General features: G+C 51.8%; 8 protein-coding genes across 8 annotated transcripts; 2 read left to right on the top strand and 6 right to left on the bottom strand.

The window, feature by feature from the left end:
* Positions 1 to 438: 438 nt before the first annotated feature.
* Positions 439 to 1,367, bottom strand: QC764_0082740 (uncharacterized protein; the record flags this gene model as incomplete). Its single annotated transcript, XM_062940821.1, has 3 exons — positions 1,044 to 1,367; positions 799 to 988; positions 439 to 742 (listed from the first exon to the last, which is right to left on the bottom strand). The coding sequence occupies exons 1-3, from the start codon at positions 1,285 to 1,287 to the stop codon at positions 439 to 441; spliced, it is 738 nt and encodes a 245-aa protein (XP_062799357.1). The 5' UTR covers positions 1,288 to 1,367.
* A 152-nt stretch (positions 1,368 to 1,519) lies between these two features.
* QC764_506755 (uncharacterized protein) lies at positions 1,520 to 4,938 on the top strand. Its single transcript, XM_062947931.1, has 4 exons — positions 1,520 to 2,326; positions 2,405 to 2,694; positions 2,751 to 3,071; positions 3,203 to 4,938. Exons 1-4 carry the CDS (start codon positions 1,857 to 1,859, stop codon positions 3,955 to 3,957), a joined length of 1,836 nt encoding a protein of 611 aa, XP_062799356.1. The 5' UTR covers positions 1,520 to 1,856; the 3' UTR covers positions 3,958 to 4,938.
* A 1,067-nt stretch (positions 4,939 to 6,005) lies between these two features.
* QC764_506760 (putative secondary metabolism biosynthetic enzyme) lies at positions 6,006 to 7,236 on the bottom strand (the record flags this gene model as incomplete). Its single annotated transcript, XM_062947932.1, has 2 exons — positions 6,006 to 7,028; positions 7,225 to 7,236. The coding sequence occupies 2 exons, from the start codon at positions 7,234 to 7,236 to the stop codon at positions 6,006 to 6,008; spliced, it is 1,035 nt and encodes a 344-aa protein (XP_062799355.1).
* An 826-nt stretch (positions 7,237 to 8,062) lies between these two features.
* Positions 8,063 to 12,132, bottom strand: QC764_506770 (uncharacterized protein; the record flags this gene model as incomplete). Its single annotated transcript, XM_062947933.1, has 8 exons — positions 11,384 to 12,132; positions 11,303 to 11,336; positions 11,001 to 11,239; positions 10,743 to 10,944; positions 10,513 to 10,683; positions 10,239 to 10,455; positions 10,053 to 10,181; positions 8,063 to 9,952 (listed from the first exon to the last, which is right to left on the bottom strand). Exons 1-8 carry the CDS (start codon positions 11,862 to 11,864, stop codon positions 8,063 to 8,065), a joined length of 3,363 nt encoding a protein of 1,120 aa, XP_062799354.1. The 5' UTR covers positions 11,865 to 12,132.
* A 247-nt stretch (positions 12,133 to 12,379) lies between these two features.
* On the top strand, positions 12,380 to 13,598 carry QC764_506780 (putative secondary metabolism biosynthetic enzyme; the record flags this gene model as incomplete). The annotated part of the gene is made up of 3 exons (XM_062947934.1): positions 12,380 to 12,544; positions 12,604 to 13,004; positions 13,067 to 13,598. The coding sequence occupies 3 exons, from the start codon at positions 12,380 to 12,382 to the stop codon at positions 13,596 to 13,598; spliced, it is 1,098 nt and encodes a 365-aa protein (XP_062799353.1).
* A 643-nt stretch (positions 13,599 to 14,241) lies between these two features.
* QC764_506790 (uncharacterized protein) lies at positions 14,242 to 15,903 on the bottom strand (the record flags this gene model as incomplete). The annotated part of the gene is made up of 3 exons (XM_062947935.1): positions 15,434 to 15,903; positions 14,989 to 15,348; positions 14,242 to 14,925 (listed from the first exon to the last, which is right to left on the bottom strand). The coding sequence occupies exons 2-3, from the start codon at positions 15,301 to 15,303 to the stop codon at positions 14,242 to 14,244; spliced, it is 999 nt and encodes a 332-aa protein (XP_062799352.1). The 5' UTR covers positions 15,304 to 15,348; positions 15,434 to 15,903.
* A 236-nt stretch (positions 15,904 to 16,139) lies between these two features.
* On the bottom strand, positions 16,140 to 18,068 carry QC764_506800 (uncharacterized protein). The gene is made up of 2 exons (XM_062947936.1): positions 17,450 to 18,068; positions 16,140 to 17,395 (listed from the first exon to the last, which is right to left on the bottom strand). The coding sequence occupies exons 1-2, from the start codon at positions 17,590 to 17,592 to the stop codon at positions 16,321 to 16,323; spliced, it is 1,218 nt and encodes a 405-aa protein (XP_062799351.1). The 5' UTR covers positions 17,593 to 18,068; the 3' UTR covers positions 16,140 to 16,320.
* A 1,695-nt stretch (positions 18,069 to 19,763) lies between these two features.
* On the bottom strand, positions 19,764 to 20,545 carry QC764_506810 (uncharacterized protein; the record flags this gene model as incomplete). The annotated part of the gene is made up of 3 exons (XM_062947937.1): positions 19,764 to 20,049; positions 20,101 to 20,232; positions 20,313 to 20,545. The coding sequence occupies 3 exons, from the start codon at positions 20,543 to 20,545 to the stop codon at positions 19,764 to 19,766; spliced, it is 651 nt and encodes a 216-aa protein (XP_062799350.1).
* Positions 20,546 to 20,724: the final 179 nt, after the last annotated feature.

The raw sequence follows: 20,724 nt of genomic DNA, 5'->3' as shown, positions 1-20,724 counted from the left end.
GGATGGTGAGTGAGGTGGATGTCATTCGAGTTATGTATCTGCATTGCAATCCGGAGGGTCCAATCACAACAGTGGTGGATCTTAGTGAGGGGTCTCGGAGAACGGCAAGCAGTTCACACGGCTGACCCCAACTCGTCTGGCTCTGGTTGAATATCCGAATGGTACTATTGACAACGGGCTAATCGGCAGATGCAGAATGTTGGGGAATCATGATTGGGTCAGGGCCGTGTCGTTCCATGCGGGGACATTGGGGTAAGTGAACTCAATGTAAGCAAGCAGATTATGAAAAAAGGGGTTCAAGGGTAACCGAGTGGCATTGCAACAGCGCGAAGAACCTGGAAGCATTTCATGCTTGGACGATGCAACTATGAGCTGCTGTATGATTTGACTCCTCCCAGGAGCGCTTTGTTACATGCTTGGCGTCCATATCTCTACGTATCATGTGTATACGTTGTCATTATTGGGCCAGTGAAACATAAGGTCTGACCTTAGATGCGCATATGTGTTGCCCCTCAGCACACGCTGCTGCTGTTTGTTGATCTCTGCTTGGTCGAAACGTTCCACCGCAAGTCTGAAGGCCTGTATCTGGTCTTGAAGAGTTTCGTAATGCCTGTTGATGTCCCTTGGCCATATCGCCCATCCTACCATCACGGTAGATACGGCAACTCCAACGGAAGACAAGGCAACCCAGGTGGCAATCTTCGCCGGGAGAAAGGCCGCGGAGGCGGTGATGGTGGCAAGGCTAGGTAGGTTCATGTTGGCTGATATAGCACAGGAAAAAGATGGAAAGAGACATACCTTCCTGCGGCGGCAACACCCGGGATACCAGATTGTTTCGGACGATCAGTCTCTTTCCTTACCTCCTGAACATAGGTAAGGAGTTCCTCCATCAGGTACACATCGTGAATGACCTTATCGAGACAGACCTTGAGTCCAAAGAGGTGCTCGCTGTGTTCAGATCCAGGGACAGCCGCGTCGAGAGCCGCTTCTGCTCCCAATTAGTTCCGGGATACCAAATACGCATGTTGACAATGTCGGCTTACCCAGATCTGTGATCGGCTGGTTCAAATCCAGTCTGCTGTGGTGCTCGTAATATCTTTCCATGTAGTGCTCGGCTGAGTGTCGATGAGCGTCAAAGTTCAGCCATATCATTCTGCCAGTTGGGGTTACTCCGATCAACTCTGGTTGCCCTGTGGCTCCTCCTTGTTGTGATGGCAATGCAGGATTTTCTTGGCCCAAAAGAAGCCAGGAGCGTTCAACAACTTCTACATGTGAGTCGGATTCCATGATTGTATGGGGTTATGGTAAAGACCGCGGTGGTTTGAGACAATGATAAGGTAGCGATGATGTGAATCGTTGGAAGGAAGGCGGCTGGAGATAACATGCCAGGTACCACTCTTCTGCATGAGCTGGGCAGGCTGTCACGTGAGCAGCTGTGTGTCCAACATGGAGTTTAGACTTGCGGGCTGCGGCAAGGTCAACATTCAATTGGCCGCCGAGCTGGTGAAACGGGTCACGCCAACAACGCCGTCTCAGACCTGCACTTCAGCGCATGGTAAAGAGTAACACTTCACTGCACCCTGAACACTGCATGTCTCCCATCATTTTCCGCCACAGAGACAGAAACTGTACGTACTGTTGGGTGCGGTCTATTCCTGGCGGTTCTGGCGGTTCTCCTGTTTCGTGTTGCGCCATCTTTGACCACGATGGCCGTTCGAAGCCTGCCTCCAGTCTTCCTCTATAATGAGTGGGAACGGGACCATCAAGTACCATCGAACTCAAGCCATTTTCTTCTAGTCTCTACATGCTCACCTCGCTAACCTTCCAACGATAACCATAAATGCAGTCTTATCAGGATGTCTACCAGCACCGTCATCACCGACTTTCTGATGCAGGTGTGGAGGTACACTCCCAGAGGATGGAACTACAAGGACAATGAAGGGACAGCTCAATTCTTGGCGCAGAATTGCGACCTGAAAGGTTGGACAGTGCACCCTACTTCACTCACCAGCATCCACGACCAAGACAGCTTCGTTCCTCTGGAAGTAAACTTCCGGTTTAAAGGATCAGTTGTGAAAGGGGCCCGCCGCGTTTACGATCACTTGGCTGATCTCAGGGAACTTTTTGAGGCTGTGCTCCCTTCCAAGATTGAGGAATTCTTTCTTGCCAAACAACAAAACTCGACGGCACACCACATGGTGTTGGTGCCTGTCGGCAAGATTTCGCCGGAGGTCGTACACAAGAATACCCGTATCAGGATCCTGAGGTCTCTAGAAGTCCGGACGAGCACGGTTGTGGAACGAAATCTGATTACGCCAATTGATATGTAGGACTTCCTCTGTACCACATCTCCTGCTGGCTTTCAATCTTAACCATGTCCGAACTAACCCAAAGACTCAATCAGGTGCAATCTTGCGTTAGAAGTTGTGCGCGGGTCTGCAATAGGTGCCGATCTAGCGACTATGGTGCGCACGCTTCCGGCCAAGTGGATGATGGGGTCATCAATGGTTCAGGAGTTTGATAAGCTTCGTAAGTCGATACAAATGAATCAACCTGAGGTCAACGGACCACTCAAGACGGTCGAGGACGTCACCAACGCCTGGAACAAGGCGGAGCCCTGCCTTGACCTCATGTCCACCATAATCCGCCACATTGAAGACTGCTTGGACTTGAGCCGAATTCCCAAACAAAAGGGTAAGCTTCACAATGCCTCATCCATCAGAGAAACTGTATCCTGATATCATTCACAGATATCCCACCCCAGCAACTTTACGAGACGATGCTAGGGCTCCGGAATGCAACCATTTTCTTCTCTGCGTATGAGGACCAAATGTTGAGCATCGCCGCCGCAACCCCGACCATTCTAAGGCCACCAAATGGAGCCAAGACCGTGGTCGGAGCTACTGCAACAGCAGTTATGGTCGCCGCTGCTTTGATGGTTTATACATTCTTTACAGGAGGCACTGGCCTTATCATTGCCGGCGGTGCGTCAGGCGCTATTCTAGGAGGCGGCGCAACAGCGGGCATCGGAGCGTGGAAACGCAACAAACATGCCTCCTTGTGTGAAAGTTGTATGTGCATCCAGTAGCTAAGTTCCCTTCATCTCCGCACACCGCCAGCATCATCCCCTTTCTCGAGATTCAGCCGTGTAATCACCAGAATGTCAGGATGTACCGACTAGTTGTATTAATGCCCATCTCAGTTAGCCGGAGCATCATCAACCTTGGCAAGGCGCTCACAGATGCCAACATTTGCTTAGCAGCAACCTACAGCTCTCAGGTTCTGCAGTTTCCTTTGCATTCGTCGCATTGTGCATCCGGTCAGCGTGACGAGATCCTTCGACAGTTAGGCGTAGATACCCGGCAGTTGAAGAGAGAAGCTTACCAGCGCCCGGCACTTGAAAAGAACCTAGAGACAGTTTTGAACATGTACAACGAATTCCTCGTCGCGAGAGCTCAAGTGCAAAAAGAAGCCCGTGTCAGAACTAGACAAGGACTCACTCCGAATTCTCCCGCTCAACCGCCGCAGGGGCTCCAGATTCGTTCGGCTCCTAGGCCGCAAAACCCTAAGCCCGTAGTATCCAAACAGCGGGCCATTGGTTCCATATCGACGCCATCAGCACGGTTGAACCCCCGTCAGCCTCAGCCACGAGGAGCTTCGCCGGTAGCTGTCAATCAAGGCGCCCCCGGTCAGCAACGTCAACAGCAGCAGCGAAAACAACCCGTTTCCTTGCCGGCGGCACCAAGTCAACAGGCCTCTGGTTCACAACCGCGGCCTCTGCCAATCCAGTTAAATAACGACATCCCATCTCCTCAAAGTCGACCGTCAAAGAACGCCGGCTCATCTCGTCAAAGCCAACAGTCAAAGACAGGCCCCTTGACCGGTCAAAGCCGAGTGAACCCTGCAGGCCCAGCTCGATCAGCACCAAAGATGAAGGGCTCAACCACTGGTGATTAAAATCCTGGATGTTTTTCTCTTTCTTGATTGAGTAGGTACCAGCTTATAGCTGCACCATCAACATGACGGGTTGAAAAGACAAGCTGAGAAGCGCTCTTGAGGAACCGGCAGTTGGAACAGTGGCACCGGTCTGACCAGCGGGAGAAGCCCAGGCTTGTATGAGCTATCGTCGCAATTGGGTTGAACCAGGACCTTGTAACCAAGGATAAAGATATTTCGCTGATTCCACCGTCCAGCAGATCGAGCTGAAGAAAGGATCGGGTGTTGTTGTGTCTGGGGCACGGTCCGAAAGTATTTGCTCATGCCTTCTCTATGGGCAAAGACAGGCGATCTCGACTGAATCTCCAAAGTAGATTATTAGTGGCGGCATATGCCATGGGAAAGGATAGAGTTTATCACCATATCGCGGCAACCTGGTCAGTGGACCGTCGAAGGTTCTCGATACAAACTACGACATTGCAGACTGTTAGCTGCAAACAAAGACCTACCAGGGGTGCGTGAGCGCAAGGGAGGCGCCATATGGCGGAAGATGGGCGATTGTGGTGGCGGGAGGTAAATGTTCCAGATGCTTCGAGATGGGCCGGGGGTTGCAAAGTGCTTCTCAAATGAAGCTGGGAGGACGGTGAGACATTTTGGGGCATTTCAGGACGTCCCGATTCTTAAACTTTCCAAAAAGGCCACTGCAAGGAAGAAAGGACCGCAATCGTGGTCATGGTGGGTACCTTCTTCACGATCCGTTCCAAGACCAACATCAGAATATGAGCCCAACAAGACAACAGCTAATGCAAATGGAACCAATCTAAATACCTACCAGGTTGCGTTGATGAAATGCTTTTGCAACACCCTCAGAATGGGAAGGAGGATCACAAATGTAAATTTTTCAACCTCGGGCATGAGCAGGTAAATTCCAGCGATAAGTAAATTTGCACGTGTTGCCCTCTGCACACTTCAACTCTCAAGCTCATCTTCGTTTGGCCAGTGATACATCAAATCTGACTTTAGGTGTGCAAAAGTCTTTGGTCTGAGCAAAGTCTGCTGCTTGTTGATTTCGACGACATCATACTGCTCCTCCACTGCACGCCTCAATATCTGTATTCGGGCTTGTTTACTTTGGTAGTGCTTGTTGAGATCACGAGGCCATAGGGCGTAGCCGACTATCCCGGTTAATACAGCCACTCCAATAGATAACAGCGCGACCCATATAGCGATCTTCGCTGGGAAAAGCCATGCGGAAACAGCGATATTTGTGAGACTAGATGCGGATGTTAGCAGGTATAATTGGAGGACAAGGGCAAAGGAGCAAACTGAAATCATAATCCTACCTTCCTTCTGCCACAATACCCGGGATGGCAAGCTGCTTCGGCACGTTAGAGGAGCTCCTCACCTCCTGAATATAGGCGAGTATTTCTTGCATCATGAAGACGTCCCGTGCAACTCTATTAGCACAAACCCTAAGTCCAGTGAGGTGCTGGCTTTGGTGTGTTCCGGAAACCGCAGCATCAATTGCGGCATCTACATGTACAGCAGGTGTGTAAGATATCGAGGTACAACTGGTAATCGGGAAGGGAAACCCACCTAAATCTTCGATCGGCTCGCTGGGTTCCAGAACGTTGAGATGCTCGTAGTATCTACTCAAATACCATTCGGCAGAGCTACGCCGGGTTTCAAATGTTCTCACGCTGCTGAGAGGTTAGGTGTTTTAAAGGTTGAGATAACAACAACGGCTCCTCCTACTGCCATTTATTCTTGAATGTTGAGATGGGGATAGCACGGGCTCCAAACGCTGCCAGTGGGTTAGGGTGTGGATGCTTGATCAACACTGCCGCGCATTACAGCCAGGACCTCAAATGGATGTCTTCTTTGTATTTGGTTCTAATTTCCCTTTTGTTAATCTCCATCATATTGGGATGGGTCTATCCACAACCGTTCCTAGAGAGCAACATCTGTAAATTAAAGTCACCCTTTTCCCTGAAGCTTCAGGTGAGATAAATAAATGAACTCGACCAATTTAACCATGGCTCTAGTTCATTACTAAGAAATAGACCCGCTCAGATAGTAAGTCTAAATTTCAGCAAGTCACGGCTTATGATCTCATCTTTCCGATTTTCCAATTCATCGACATCCCAGCAGCAGTTGAAGAATCGGCCCGCAAGCCACTCTCTGCGTTCCTTGGCAAGCCATACCATGGCGTCGGCAGGTAACTCGGGCGTGTCCTGGAGGATGGTATGATGCTCCTCGGGCATATTCAATGCCAGGTCTGTTTTGACCGCTCCTGGGTGAATCGCAATAGCAATCAGGCCTTTGTCGTGGTACTCCTGATCGATGAACTCGGTGAACCTTAGGGTTGCAAATTTGGTGGTCTGGTATGCTGAGGCTCCGTAGAAGAGTGCGTGTGCTCCAGCAGAGGAGACGGTGATGAAAGTCTTCATGGACGACTCCAACAGCAGCGGGATAAAAGACTTCGCACAAAGATAGGTCCCCTTTATGTTGATCTCCCAAGTCTTCCACCATTCCGTCGGATCAGACTCCACAACAGGTCTCCATGCTGGCAGGTAGCCCGCGTTGGCGATCAGGACATCCAGACTTCCTCCAAATGCCTTGGATACCTTATCCACAGCTTCAGTGACCGACTCCTCCACGGTCACATCCATGTTCAGGGTAAGGACGAGAGGTTCCTCTCGGCCTGCGGCAACAGCAGCAGCTTTGATCTCTTGCTCGGCCTGACGAAGAGAAGAGCGGGCTGCCAGAGCAATCTTGGAACATCCAGCCACGGCAAAGCGAATGCCGGTTGCCATGCCGATTCCCCTGGAGGCGCCCGTGATGAGAACCGATTTTCCAGACAAGTCCGCATCGGCCGGGGAGATTGCCGCGTACGTGTCGTGATGAGTTCCCACAAAGTCGACAACCTCCCAGACATTCGTCGTCCGAGGAGATGAGGTGGCCATGAGGTGCGAGGTATGACCGGTACAAAGGCAGAGAACTTGCAAAGTAGGCGGGTGACGACGGCACCGGAATGCGGTACTCGTAACATCAGACAATGAATTGAAGACTGTCGATTGAGAGATTGCCAGCTATTTAATGATTGCCACCACCCGGTTCCATGCAGATGGTTAAGTCCTTGTTAACTCCTAAGTCCGTCCTACCTAATTCGCGAGACATTAGTCGGACCTGGGCCGTTCCCACCATCGGTCCGAGGTCTTGCACCTACCCTACGCGTACCTCCATTAATCGTTCAAAGCCAGAAGGGCAGCTACGTACCTTGCATACTTTACACCCCATTGCTGATGATGACTAAATCTTCTGCGAGCTGGGATGACGACAAGGCGCTTGGCCAAAACTACAATGGCTCTGGGGCGTGGTTTGACGGCAGCATGCTTCATCCCCCCTTTCCCTTTGAAAATGACGTCAAGACGACCTGGAGCCTTTGATTGGATTGCAGAACGTCGCCTCGAAGGTGCTTAAAAACTAAAAGGAACAGAAGAAATGAAACTGGAAAGTTACCGCGTACTTTATCTGACTTACTCCAACCATATATAGTTAACAGTGTTTTATAAAGGAACAAAATGCTCCATGTCTCAGAGTCGAACTGGGCAATCTCTTAATATCTTGGAGATGGGATAGGTAATCTGACTGTTGGAGGCGAGACGAACTCAGAACCTTCCTGGACACCATTGTCAGTCGTTAAACTGATTTCTGGTCTAATTCCAAACAGAGCGAACCATCAATTGTGCTACCCGGGCCTGTGTTCTCTTAGAGAGAGCAAACCTGCTATTAACCAAGCAGTTGCCCCCTTGGGTACAGACCACCTTTTCGCTGTTCCCTATAAAACCCGTAGTGGGTGTCCGCTCCCACAGGCATCTCAGACCTTGCTCTATTTACCGGCACCGCAATCTTCCACAAATTGCAGAAAGCCAAGATGGGCCTCTATATGCAGGTAGGCTCACATGCTAAAGCCCTCCAAGAACTGCGTCATATCACGCCAGGCATGGTCAAACGCAGTTGGGCTCTTGCTTCACGTTTACCGTTCAATTCCACTCTATATTATCTCCGAACCATATTTGGTTAAATACCTACTATACGTGAAAGTACTGCAAAAAACAAACCCTCAGTAAACATCACAAACATATCTCCCATCTCCCTTGATCCCCTCCAACCACTCCTCTCCTTCTCTCTCTCCCCCTTGTCCCGACTTCTCCTTCCAAATCCTCCTCCAAACCTCCCCAGCACTCCTCCCAAGTCTAGCAGCACTCCCACAAGTGAAAATCCTGCCCCCCTTCTCAACCACTTCCCACATCCTATCCCGTTCTTCCCACAAAGCATCAGTGACATACCTCCCCTTCTTCCCGCCCGGCCGAGAAAAACACGGCACGACCCTGACCACCCCCCCTCTCTCCCACCTTTCCAGCTCCTCCTTGTACAAATAATCCTTTTCCTCATCCCTACACCCAAAGAAGAGGACCGCCTCGCCGAACTCCCCACCTTGCTTCATCAGCTCGGCTCGCTCTTGGAGAACACCCCTCATGGGGGCAATCCCGCTGCCTGCCGCAACCATGACGATTGGTTTGGAGATGTCTTTTGGGAGCTGAAACGGCAGTGTTGTGGGACGGACAAGACAAGATATCTCATCCCCTATCTTGCGGGAGGAGAGGTAGGATGAGGCAACGCCGTTGAATGTTCCATGACCGCTCAAGGCAGGGGATTGGAACAGGTCAAACGTGATGGATGCGACGAGGCCGGACTGGAGTGTTCCCGAGGACGGGGAGAGGGGAGAAGACGAAATGCTGTACACCCTCGGTGCAAGGGGAGGGAGGAGATCGATAAAGACTCCAAAAGGGAGGGCCAAGGTAGGGATGGTGCTGAGAACATCGAGGACAGAGTGCCGGTTTGTGAGCAGGTCTTCATAGGCGGGGTCCTGGGTGAGGTTGAGAAGATGGGCTTTCTCCGGGGAGGAATCTTCCGCGTGGAGGGAGAGCGTGAGGAGCTGGCGTTTGGTGATGGGTGCGGCGAGCTCGACACGTTGTCTTAAAAAGTGCTCTATTGCCATTGGTTGAGATGGTAGGAAATCCTTCTTGGAGGATTGAACTGTCATGGTGTCTGCTGGGCTGAGACTGAAACGGGCCATGGTTCGGTGAACGGATTCGGTGGAGTTGCGGCCTTGAACAACGAGGTAGTCTCCCGCTCGGTAGTAGCAGCCAGGAGGAAGACGAACGTCGACGTGGTATTTCGCTGGTCCCACCGAGGTATCAGCCAGTTGGTGGATGGCGGCAATGGTCCCAATGCCCATTTGATCACCGCCTAGAACGCTGGGAAGAGTCTTGAGGTTATGGCGTTCGATGCTCACTTCGACGCCTGCCTGTGCCTTGTGGGCTTTGTCAGCCGACACTCCTGAGAGGGCCAGGCACAGCTCTTCTTCCCAGGTTTCCCACGGTCCAACAAGGTCTTGCTTTACGTTTCCATAACCTGTTTCGACGAGGCGCTCGGCACCGAGGCTCTCAAGCGTGTCGTCAATGAGCTTGGGAATCTTGTAAAAGGTATTCACCCAATCAGAATTACCCAATGCGAACACAGCATACTTGACGCCTGCGAGCTTGGTGCCATTGCTGGAAAGTTGCTCAAGCCACTTGACAAACTTCTTGGCGTTGTCCGGAGGTCGTCCGTCGTAGGAGGGTGTGATGATGATACAGGGCCGATCCGTGGGCAGACTGTCAGTGGCTGAGTCCAGCGTTCTCACATCGTCAACCGCGAGCCCAAAGTCGGGGGCGATGCGCGAAAGCGATTGCATCAGACTCTCGGCGGTCCCCATGTTGCCGCCAAACAAGACGGTGATGGACTTCTTGGGAGTTTTGCTGTCGGTTTGTGGTGTAACGTTTTGTCTTGTCTTGGTGGCAGCCTTCTTTGGCTGGGAGCCGCCGCCAGGGATACCACTCAAGGAAGATTTTCCTGACCGCCTTTTCGCTCGTATCTTGAAGTCAATACATTTCAAAGCCATTTGACCCTGTTGTCAGGTTAGCCAGCTAATCACCTCTTTGAGTAGAAAGAAAGAGAGAAAATAGACAAGCCCAAGAAGCTAGGTTGGAAAGGACAACAATACGCACTTTGAGCTCCAAAATGTAGTTGGGGTCTGCCTTTTTAACATCAAATCTTTGTAGGACCATGGCTACATTGATGAGAATTTCTTGCTCCGCAAATCCACGTCCAATGCACGCTCGCTGACCATCGCCGAACTGAAAAGGTTGTAATGTCAGTATTGTACCGTTACCGGGAACATGGCTCCGACTCACCGGCTTCCAGGAATTAGGTGGTAACGCCTGGAAATTTCTGTCCAACATCCTTTCCGGTTTGAACTCATCTGAATCAGCACCCCAGACGACGGGGTCTCTGTGGAAATGCCTCCAGACACCCGACACCATCTGACCCTTTCTGACAAAGTACTTTCCTCCCAAGACTGTATCCTTGACTGCAAACCTCGTGAGCAAACTGCTGGGGTGCTGGATACGTCTAGAAGTGGGTTAGTTGAAGCAATATGGGACAGAGTGTAAGGGGGGGTTTTCTTACAATGCTTCCTTGATGCACGCATCGAGGTATTTCAACTTGGGCAGCATCTCGTATGTGAGAACCGTGTCACCGACAACCTCGTCCACCTCCTGCTGGGCCTTGGCCATGGTCTCCGGGTACGTACACAAAAGGTAGTAAATAAAGCTCAAGGTTGCCGAGGTTGTCTCGTATCTAATAGAAGCTGTCAGTACATGTCTGTCAAAAGATTGGTCGATATATTGCAGACTCACCCAGCGCCGAGGAAGGTTGGGATTTGGTACTCGATATTCTCACGCGTGAGCTTCTCTCCCGTCTCCCTATCAACGCCGTGAATCATCAGATTGAGCAGATCATTTGCCTCTGACTTTGGGTTGTCAATCCGGTCTTGGATGATCTTCTTGCACAGCTCCTTCATCTTGGCGATATTCTCCTGACGGTGCTGTTCCTCTTTGTCTGAATGACGGGATTAGCATGGGTCTGCTAGAATTTCTCTGACGGGCCATACTTACAGTAGAACTGATTGAGGATCTCTGGCCTATTCGCTCGCCTCCCCGATTCGACAATGGCTTCCTTGAGCTGGGTCATGAAAGGGTGATGATCCGCAGTGTAGAACTCGTTGAACCGGTAACCGAAAGCACAGAGCCCAACGGTGTCGAATGCCAGTCTCGCCATGTCGTCGATGCATTCGATTTCGTGATCTGGTCCAAATCTGTCCCACTTCATCACAAGCTGCGCCGAAAGATCTTGCCTGTTGGGATGAAGAAATTAGAAAGAGGTCACCCAAAAATATCAAACAGCACAGCAAACTTACATGTCATCAAACATCTTGCTCAACCCCAGCGATCCTTTCCGATGTTAGCCCCAGCCCCGTCAAAGACTTGGACAAACTCACCAAAAATTGGCACCAACAGCCTATGAGCCTTCCACCAAGCCTTGTCCGTTGACTCGGCAGAAAACAAACCATCCCCAAACACCGGTCTCATCTCCTTGTGCAGTCGATGAGTAAACTTGCTGAACCGTTCGTCATCCGCCATCTCGTTGACCAGCTCTCGGCTACCGACAAACACCCGGGGGTAGGTCATCCCGAGGTCAAGCTGAAATATCTCTCCATACTGGTCCATCAGCTTCCAGAACGACTTGACAGGCAGGTCAGGGTCGAGATCCGGGGCGTGACCCAGGAGGCCGAAGTAATGGCCATGCTTTGGAGACGGAATTTTGAGGAGCTTGGAGTGGTCGATAATTTCCGCTTCTTCGATCTTTTGGGGGTTCTTGGGTGTGTCGAGTGCTTGGCCTGGGTACAGAGCTGGGCAGAGAGCCAGGTTGGCCTCCTTGTCGACTGCAACGGGGCAGGTTAGGATTTCGGTTGCCGCCATTGGTGTTTGGATTGCCAGAATGAACAGAAATGATTATGCTATTCTGAAAGGCTATGATAGTTCAAGCCGCTGCTGGAAATTGGGTGCCGGAGGATATGCTAGATTCCCGTCACCGCCGAGGACCACCCTGCTGCGGTGGGTCTCTGCAGAAATAGGCAAGCAAACATCACCGCAGTTCGATGGAGCCATCAAAAATCGGCTGTTGAGAGTGAAGTCTTGGCTCGGCGGTTGGATTGATAAATATTTCGGGCCCTTCTGTTCGGCGTTGTGTTCGGTGATTTTGCCTCGTGCAATGCGCCGAGAAAGCGCAAATGCGGCGGCAGGACAGGCCCGATAGTCTGGCTCACCCGATCTGGTTAACGGTTAATATGCTGTGGAACACCAGTTTAAAGCAAGGCGTCTGACGGCATTGTTGCAACGGATTGTTGACATCTTGAAAGCGGATAATCTGGACAATTTACATCTACCCCACCCCTTTGATCCAACTTCTTTCCACCTAACCAACACTCACAATCATGCCCTCGTTGAACGCAGAGCTCTCACTCCCAAGGACACAGACGGCGATTATTGCTCAGGGACCTGGGAAACTCGCCATTCAGCACGATGTCGCAGTGCCGACGCTTGCACCCGACATGGCAATCGGTTTGTTTACCCTCGTCGCCTCCTCTCCCATACCCACCGTAATCTAACCTTGGCAGTGAAAACGGCCGCGGTGGCAATCAACCCAGCAGATGCCAAGATGCTCGATTACAGCCCAGCTCAGGGAGCTATTCATGGTTATGACTTTGCAGGCACCATTGTTGCCCTCGGGAAAGACGCTCCTGCGCATCTCTCAGTCGGGGATAGGGTCGCCGGCATGGTTTTTGGCGGCAATTCAAACGTCAAAACCATTGGGGGATTCTCTCAATACGTGGGAGCAATGGCGGATCTTTTACTCAGACTTCCCGACGACATGAGCTTCGAGGAGGGTGCTAGCTTGGGAACCGGTGTTGCCACCGCAACGCTATCGTTGTTTGACAGACTTCGTGTTCCTGCCACTCTGGACGACCTCCGCAGAGGTGAGCCAAAGCAAGGAGAATTTGTTCTTGTTGCTGGAGGCAGCACGGCGTCTGGAACCAGAGCCATTCAACTTCTGAAGAAGTAAGTTCGGTCCCCATCATCTCTTTGGGGTCTCCGCTGACCATTCCTCTTCCTTTCACTAGTGCCGGCCTCAGACCAATTGCATCATGCTCCCCTTCCAACTTTGCCCTCGTTGAACGGTTCGGTGCTGAAAAGGTCTTTGACTACCACTCCCCAACATGTGCTCAAGAGATCCGCGAGTACACCCGCAACGAGCTCGAGTATGCTCTCGACTGCGTCTCACAGGCCGACACTACCAAGCTTTGCTTCGAATCAATCGGCCGTGCTGGCGGTCGCTATGTTTCTCTTGAACCGTTCAGAGATACTGTAGCGCAGACGCGGGCTCTGACGATTGAGCCGTCGTGGGTGATGGTTCTCAGCATCTTCGGAATCAAGGTGGGTTTGGAGGGTGAATATGGACGAGAGGCAACTCCGGAGGATAGAAGGTTTGGCGCTCAGGCATTCGCTGCTGTGCAAAGCTTACTGGACGGCGGTAAGATTCAAGCTCATCCAATCAAGGTAATGCCCGGTGGGTGGGAGGGGGTTATGAAGGGTGTTGATATCATCCGGAGTCAATCGTTGTCAGGTCAGAAAATGGTGTATTCCGTGGTGTGATGACGTATTGGTGGCAAGGATCTCTGTGGAACTTTGTGGGTATGATGGTATATTTAGCAGCGTTATTTCACCTTGATGTATGTATTCTTTTGGGTAAATTTTGACATGGTGCCACCTCCAAACACCCGGCTCAAACAGGATGCTTTTATTTGGGGCGAACCTTTACGGAGCCCCCTTGTTATCTTACCAGCGCCCCCTCCCTATAACATAGTAAAAGACGTTTAAATTATCATCTAAGGCCTTTGAATCATCTCTTAAGGCTTACCTTTTTCTTCACGCCTCTTAACTCCCCTTTGAAGCCTGGTAACTCTCTTTTAGGGCCTTTGATGTAACTTTAAGGCCTCTTAACTATCTTTTAAAGCTCATTAAATATGCTTTACAGGGTATTCCATAAAGGCCCTCTCTTGTTCCAGAGCTCACTGCATATCCTCGAATCACAGGGCGACTGGGATCACTCGAGTGGTGGGAGATTCATCCATCTCAACACTGCAGGGTGTCTTCACCTTCATCAAAGGTTCTTCATTAGACTTTCTTTGGACTTTACTGATTGAATGATGAAATGTCATAAAACGTCTTTGTTAACTTAAACATGTGCCTTTCCTTGGAACCCTCTACCTCGCCCAGTAATTTCGGCCTTCTCCACTCAATGAGCAAACACTTCTCCTCTCACCACCTCTTCGGTCTTCTTCCCCTTCATCAAGCTAAACTGGCTCCTAAACCTCTTGACCAGCAAATCAGCCACCGTCTCATCCCCGGCCGCGCCCTCTCCCTTGCCATCAATAAACGGGTTTGTGGCATCCAAGTCCCCGTGCCAGAACGTCGCACAGCTGATCCTCTCTTCCTCACCCTTGTTGATAACCCTGTGCTTCGCACTCTGGTACACGCCCCCAGACCAGCCAGCAATCATATCACCAGCGTTGATCACCAAAACATTCTCCAACGCAGGCACAGGAATCCACTCCCCCTTGTGCTCGACCTCCAGCCCATTTCGTCCAGCCTCTTGCAGGAGAACTGTGACGCCACCAAAATCGGTGTGGGCACCTACACCGAACTGGCCCGGCAAGGTAGACGAAAAGGGAGGATACCGAATCATCTTCATCATCACGACAGGCTTCTTGGTGAACTGGGAGAGCAGCTCCCCTGGGTGACCAAGTCCCTGGATGAGAAGCTGCCAGATCTCCCTGCCCAGCCGGTTCGTCTCCTGATAGTACGACCAGACCGGGTCGCGGAACTCGGCCTCGGGGACCAGCTCAGGCGAAGGCCAAATGTTTGGGCCGTGGAACCCAGGAGGCTCAATCTTTTCGGAGGGACGGCCAATGTAGAATGCCTTTTTTTTTCCGTGTCAACAAAGCGAGTGGAAGAAGGAGGGAGTTGGAAAGGGTGGACTGACTTCTTTGGCGTCGTGCATCTTGTCTCCAGTCCGGAAGGTATCCCCTGACCCCTCGTAACCCCGACGGCAGGGATTTTTGAGGAAGCTCATGGCTAGTTTGTCTTCCTTGGGGATTCTCATGAGAGTGCGGATCGCCTCAATCAGGGCGTGTTGGGAGGCGAGGGGGATTCCATGGTTGATGACTTGGAAGAAGCCAAATTCGGCGACGGCAGCGCGGACTTGGGCAATGACTGTTGCTTTGGATGACGGAGTGGCGTCTGGGGAGAGGTAAGGGGCGAGGTCGATGAGGGGGAGGACGAGGTCGGCGGAGGGCATTGTGATGTTGGCAGCCGATTCAGTTTCAAGATTGCGGTGTTGATACTGTGGATCAAGACGGGAACGTCAGCTCGAAATCTCCTTTATGTGCTGGAAACGACGTGTTGACGATAAGGTCACCGAGACTGACTGAAATTGCGATCGTACCACATTACTTTGCTTAATCCTCGTCTGGCTGTTGGAACTAGGTAATTCGGTGCTTTGTTACGCAAGGTGTTATCGGTGGTTTTGCACTTCGGCGACATTGGCGACCCATCTATCAAGGTCAGCTAATCGATCGAGTCGGTCGGTCGGTGCGTCTTCCTCTGTTTCTGCGTGTGTTGTGTGTGTTCGTATACCGTTGCCCAAAACAAAAAAGGAAAAAAGAAAACCAGAACAACATAATGAAAAAAACAGACCCTGCGGTCGATCACAAGGAAGTGGGAGGAAGTATCAGAGTCGACCTGATAGCCGGGCCACATGGGAGATGTGGCCACGACCGATGGGAACGCATTCTGGCTTACACATTGCCGTCCCTTGTAAGACCTATTATTATTGCACAACCTGGAAACATGCGTTTTTAGCGACCTGGAATGCCACCACTGGGCAATGCCGTGGCTAACACTGCGCTCAACCATTGCCAAGAAGTAGAGACTTCATAAATGACTGCAAATGTGCTCTTACCGTAGCAACTCGTGGGTGTTGCTTCAACATTGGTGGCGTGGTGCCACGTTCATTCTCGCTGGTGGGGGGATTTGAAGGTCTAGATTTGGTAACATAGATCTTAGAAGAACAAGAGATTGTAAAACTGTTTGTTTGTTCTCAATCCTCCCTTTTTCTTCGTCGGATCAAGGTCTGGAACATCAAAACCTAGCTGTGAGCAATGGAATTAAAGAGCACTCAGCCCTAAGGGTTGCCCGAAAACTACTCAAGGAGTCATTATAAACAAAGAGATGTCAAACAATTCCCATTCAATATTTCCAACCCCTTAATTCTAGCACTCCTATCAGTGACGTCATGTAAACAAACCCCCCTCAATCAGCCCCTGGCCGTCAAAACAATCTCCCTTTCTGGCAAAACCCGCGCCTCCTGCCCAGCACTCATGACCTTTGCGTTTGCGCTCTTGGTCTTCTGAGCACTCTGTTCACCCCTCGAAGCACGAACAGCCTCCACGCCCCTCTCAAGCATCTCCTTGTTATACTCCTCTACTGCCTTCTTGATAGCGTCAATATCACTCCCATCCACGCCTGCCAGTATCTTGGCCAGCTTCATCGAGTCGATCAGCGCATTATACCCCCCCTCACCACGGAACGGCGTCATGGCATGAGCAGCATCACCAAGCAAAACGACCCGTCCGGCAGGCAGACTCTCCAGCTCAAGATCCCTCCACACATGACTCTCCTGCTTGATCCCGCTTGCGGGCGTGGCCTCGTAGATCTCCCTAAACTTGGGCGGGAGCTTCGCGACAAGGGCCAAAGCGTAATCGAGCTTCTCCTGCTGGGTAGCAGTCTGAAGCCAGTGGTTGGGGTCGGCGACGGTGGGATCGGGCTTCATGAGCATCCAGTAGTGTTTGCCGGAGACGCCGTCGGGGAGGGCGTGGTGCAGACCGCCAAACATCCAGCAGCCGAGGTCAGGGGCGACGTAAATGTAGGCCGAGTGGCCTAGCTCGAGCTGGCGCTTGAAGGCGTCGCCGTGGAGGGTCACCTCGCCAATGATAGCTGCCAGGGGGACCGTCTTGAGGAGGGCCGAGTTGGGAGTCTGGAGCAGTTGCTCGCGGACCACGCTGTTGATGCCGTCCGCTCCGACCAAAATGTCGCCCTTGGCGCTGCTGCCATCTTGGAAGAAGACTTGGACGCCCTGGTCGTTGTGGCTGATGCTCTTGACGTGCTTGTTCCACTGAATGTCGATATTGGTGGAGAGCCACCGGCGGAGACGAAGTCTCTCGGCACGAATGATCGGGTTTTCAGGGGTATCTTGAACACCCACCCTACCTTGGCGGCCGGGATAATACAAGCCAATCTGGCATGGGAGATCGATTGGTTGGAGATGGTCAGTCGCTTGCTTCATGTCCGGCATGTCATCCGGAAACGACGCCTTCAAGTCCCCAATGATGCTATGCCCTTTTTTTTAGTACTAAAACGTGGGACTCTCTGAAGAGACAGCGCACCTGTGGATTCCGATGGCCCATCCCTGAAAACGACTGTCCGCAGACTCGTCGCGCTCAAAGACCTCGAACGAGATGCCCTGCTTGCGAAGAGTCTGGGCCAGGCTGAGCCCACCCAAGCCACCGCCCACGATAAGAACATGCATTATGTTGGCTGGTAGAAATGAAAGTCGTAGCAGTGTCTATGGGGACGTAGTAGCGGCTGCGCAGCTGCGGAGATCTGACGGGATGAGCGAGAGGTCTCGGATAGGTAGACTGGGTGAGAGAGCCATGGCGACGAGCCCGCGTCCTTAATGATTCCTCACGGCATCGCTGTCAACCGTGCAGCATTCGGTGATATCCAAAGTGTCGGCTGGCGTCGCCTGGTGTTGAGAGGAGTTGAGATTGAACCACGGGCAGAGTGCCGACCGGGATTCCGATATTGCCGTTGATTGTGGAAATGCGCCGAATGACGTACGAGGCGTGGCTAGGGTTACATCACAATCCCCTCGCGGCTCGGGTATTTCTTTTTGGCAGAAGCGTGCGGACCCTTTAGAGGGCCGTTTACACGGACGCAATCTACTCAGCTCACTGGTCGCTGCCAGATGAGGCGGTTGTATGCTACCCACCCAGTCCCCGATGTCAGTAAGGACCATCGAGCCACCTCGATATGAATACAACACTGACGGCGCCAGCCTTCCACTGCACATACTTGCCATTCATATTGTTAGCTGTAGTATTCTTCGCTTTCCTACAATGGCGTTGTCTGTTTATAGGGTGTTTGGCTTTTTGACCCAGGTTTTGGAACCGAAGGCTGGTGTCGAACGCATGCTGTGCTGTTTGCGATCAGCCACGGTGTCTCAGGGCTTTGGCATATCTAGGTGCCTAGGCATTAGCAACTCCCTATCGAGGTGCGGAACCGTTGCAATTCTTAGCGCTCTGCACATGGCGGCTTCAACGGCCCGTACTGGATCTGGCGATGTCTACATCTACACTAGGTAGTCTCGGCGCCTAGTGAAGGATGCATGCTGACTCGGGTGAGTGGAAGCTGATGGGGGGACCTGAATCTGTAGCTCTCTTTACCTAACAGAACCCGCTCTTTTACTCGCATGTTTCGGTGACCAGAAGGAGCATGGTTGGCTGTATCGATGCGGGCGCATTGGCAGGGTAGTATTATTGTGGAGACTGGAGAAAAGCAGGGTCCACACAAGAGATAGATCGGGGGAAACATGCCAGAGTGACAATTCCACCCAGAATCCGATGGGAATTCTCCACCGAGTGCCCATCGTGAAGAGGGATCGTCCTTTCTCGATACCAACCGGTTCGCGCACGTTGTCTCGCGGCGGAGGGGTCATGATAAGCTATCACAACGTCCAAGGTGAGAACCTGGAAGATAGAAAGACCATGTCAGTAGCGTGCTGCGTGTGGTAGCAAAAACAGAGCGGCCAGGCAGAGAGGCCGAATTAGCGAGTGTACCGGATAATGGCGCCTCCCGCAATGCTACACACTGTCGCGGTGTGGTTCGTGTGGTTGACGTGTCACATCATCTCAAGCAATCGCTGCGATCAAGCTTCGGGCTTGCTCTCGAAGCACGCTAGAAGGATCAACTCATGGGTTGCTGCACTGGCTGGTCCCCCGCAACCGCTATCGCGCGGGAAGAAATGCAAGGGGTCCATTAAGAGTCCGTCAACAAGCAAGACGAGTTTCCTACTGTATTGGGATTCCGTCTGCGGGGGGGGTTTGCTTGAACAAGGCAGGTGTAGGAGGCAAGACCTAGCGTCCTTTAGGGCTATCGGAATTCCTGATCCATGGAGCCACCTCCCACTTGCCGTGCACAATGGACTTCATTTCGTCTCCAAAGAGCGACAGACGGCCCCAATATACCTTACCTTTGCAATCACGTAGCTCCGCACCCATCTTCAGGTGTCCTTTGCGACTCGTATGTACATCTCGTCCTGGAAACTACCTACCTACCTTACCACGGGGTATGCCATGGCACAATTTGGTCTTCATCCAGCAACATTGCAACCTGGGAACATGACGCGTAACAACCGTCACTAATGTGTTCCACCCAAAGCGCTAATGGGCCGCCACCATCGAGACGGACGGTTGAAGAGAGATAAGCCCCCGCGATAGCGTCAGTCGGCCGCCGTTGTCCCGTCTGACGCTCAGTACACTAGCCAAGCTACCGCCAAGCTAGTTGCGGGCGGCGCTACTCAGGAGTGTTTGTTCAACTGATTTTGCTACACCCCTCCCCGTGCATCAGGGGAAACAGGTGCGTCAACCGCTGGATCATACCGTTTATTCATCTAACCAGCATCTCAACTTGCCACCAACCTCATCCCAGGGTGATGCTGGCTGATCCTGCCGAGCCACTGCCGCCAGTAGCAGTATAACCTTCCACAGCCATCACCACATAATCATGACGACCCAATCTCATGCCTCTCTTGGCCCACTCATCAAAGTGTTTCTGCGTTGTGACCGTCCCGCCCACTCGCTTTTCGGAACGCACGCTCCAGTACTGCTGGAAGGTCCTCGTGCCTTCAATGGATGGCTTGTTCACTCGGGTGCTGGTGAAAACCTCAAAAGTGCCCTCATCGATGGTGAAGTTGCCTTTGGATGTCCTGCGGGATGTCAGTCACTATGGTACCAAGAAGGAAATGATAATACTGAACCAGGGCTCATTAGGTGCGAGATCAGCGTAGGACTCAAGAATGTAATACTCGATCAAGGGGTTGCGAGTCCACCCGTAGACGGCTAGGTAGCCTGGTCCGGTGGCGTTATATGTCCCGCTATATTTGATAGTCCTAATAAGTAAGGTAGAATATGTTAGTAAGAAGCCCTAGGGATTGAATGGTCAGGAAGCCACATGTAGCTAGGTACATACCTAGCCCCGCCACCACTCCAGCCCTTGCCACAGACGAAGCCACCTCTCGAGTTCCAGTTTGCCGAGAAGGAACCTCCCTGGCCGTTGGAACATCTAATATTGGAGCCGCCTTCAGACCAGTTTTGGAAGTAATAGCCCTGTCGTCCTTGGACCCCTTTAGCGTCAGGTTGGGGTGCGCCCAAGCCTGCTTGAAGGAGACCCAGCGCGACGAGAAACGAGGAGATCTGAACCATTGTGACCTTTTTGTTATCAACAAAATGAGTGGCCAAAAAGAGATGCCATCTTTCAACTCCACAGGGAGAACCACGGCGTTGCTTTTATACATCAAACAGAAGTGGCCATATGCCTATCGATCTACCCACCTTCTCTCCCTCTGCCGAAGATCCCTACGATCAAAAGATTGTTCAGTACG

This window comes from Podospora pseudoanserina, chromosome 5, assembly GCF_035222485.1.
Source record: "Podospora pseudoanserina strain CBS 124.78 chromosome 5, whole genome shotgun sequence".
NCBI classification, from domain to species: Eukaryota; Fungi; Ascomycota; class Sordariomycetes; order Sordariales; family Podosporaceae; genus Podospora; species Podospora pseudoanserina.
The sequence above is the reverse complement of the archived record's forward strand: the minus strand, read 5'-3'. Positions and strand labels throughout refer to the sequence as shown.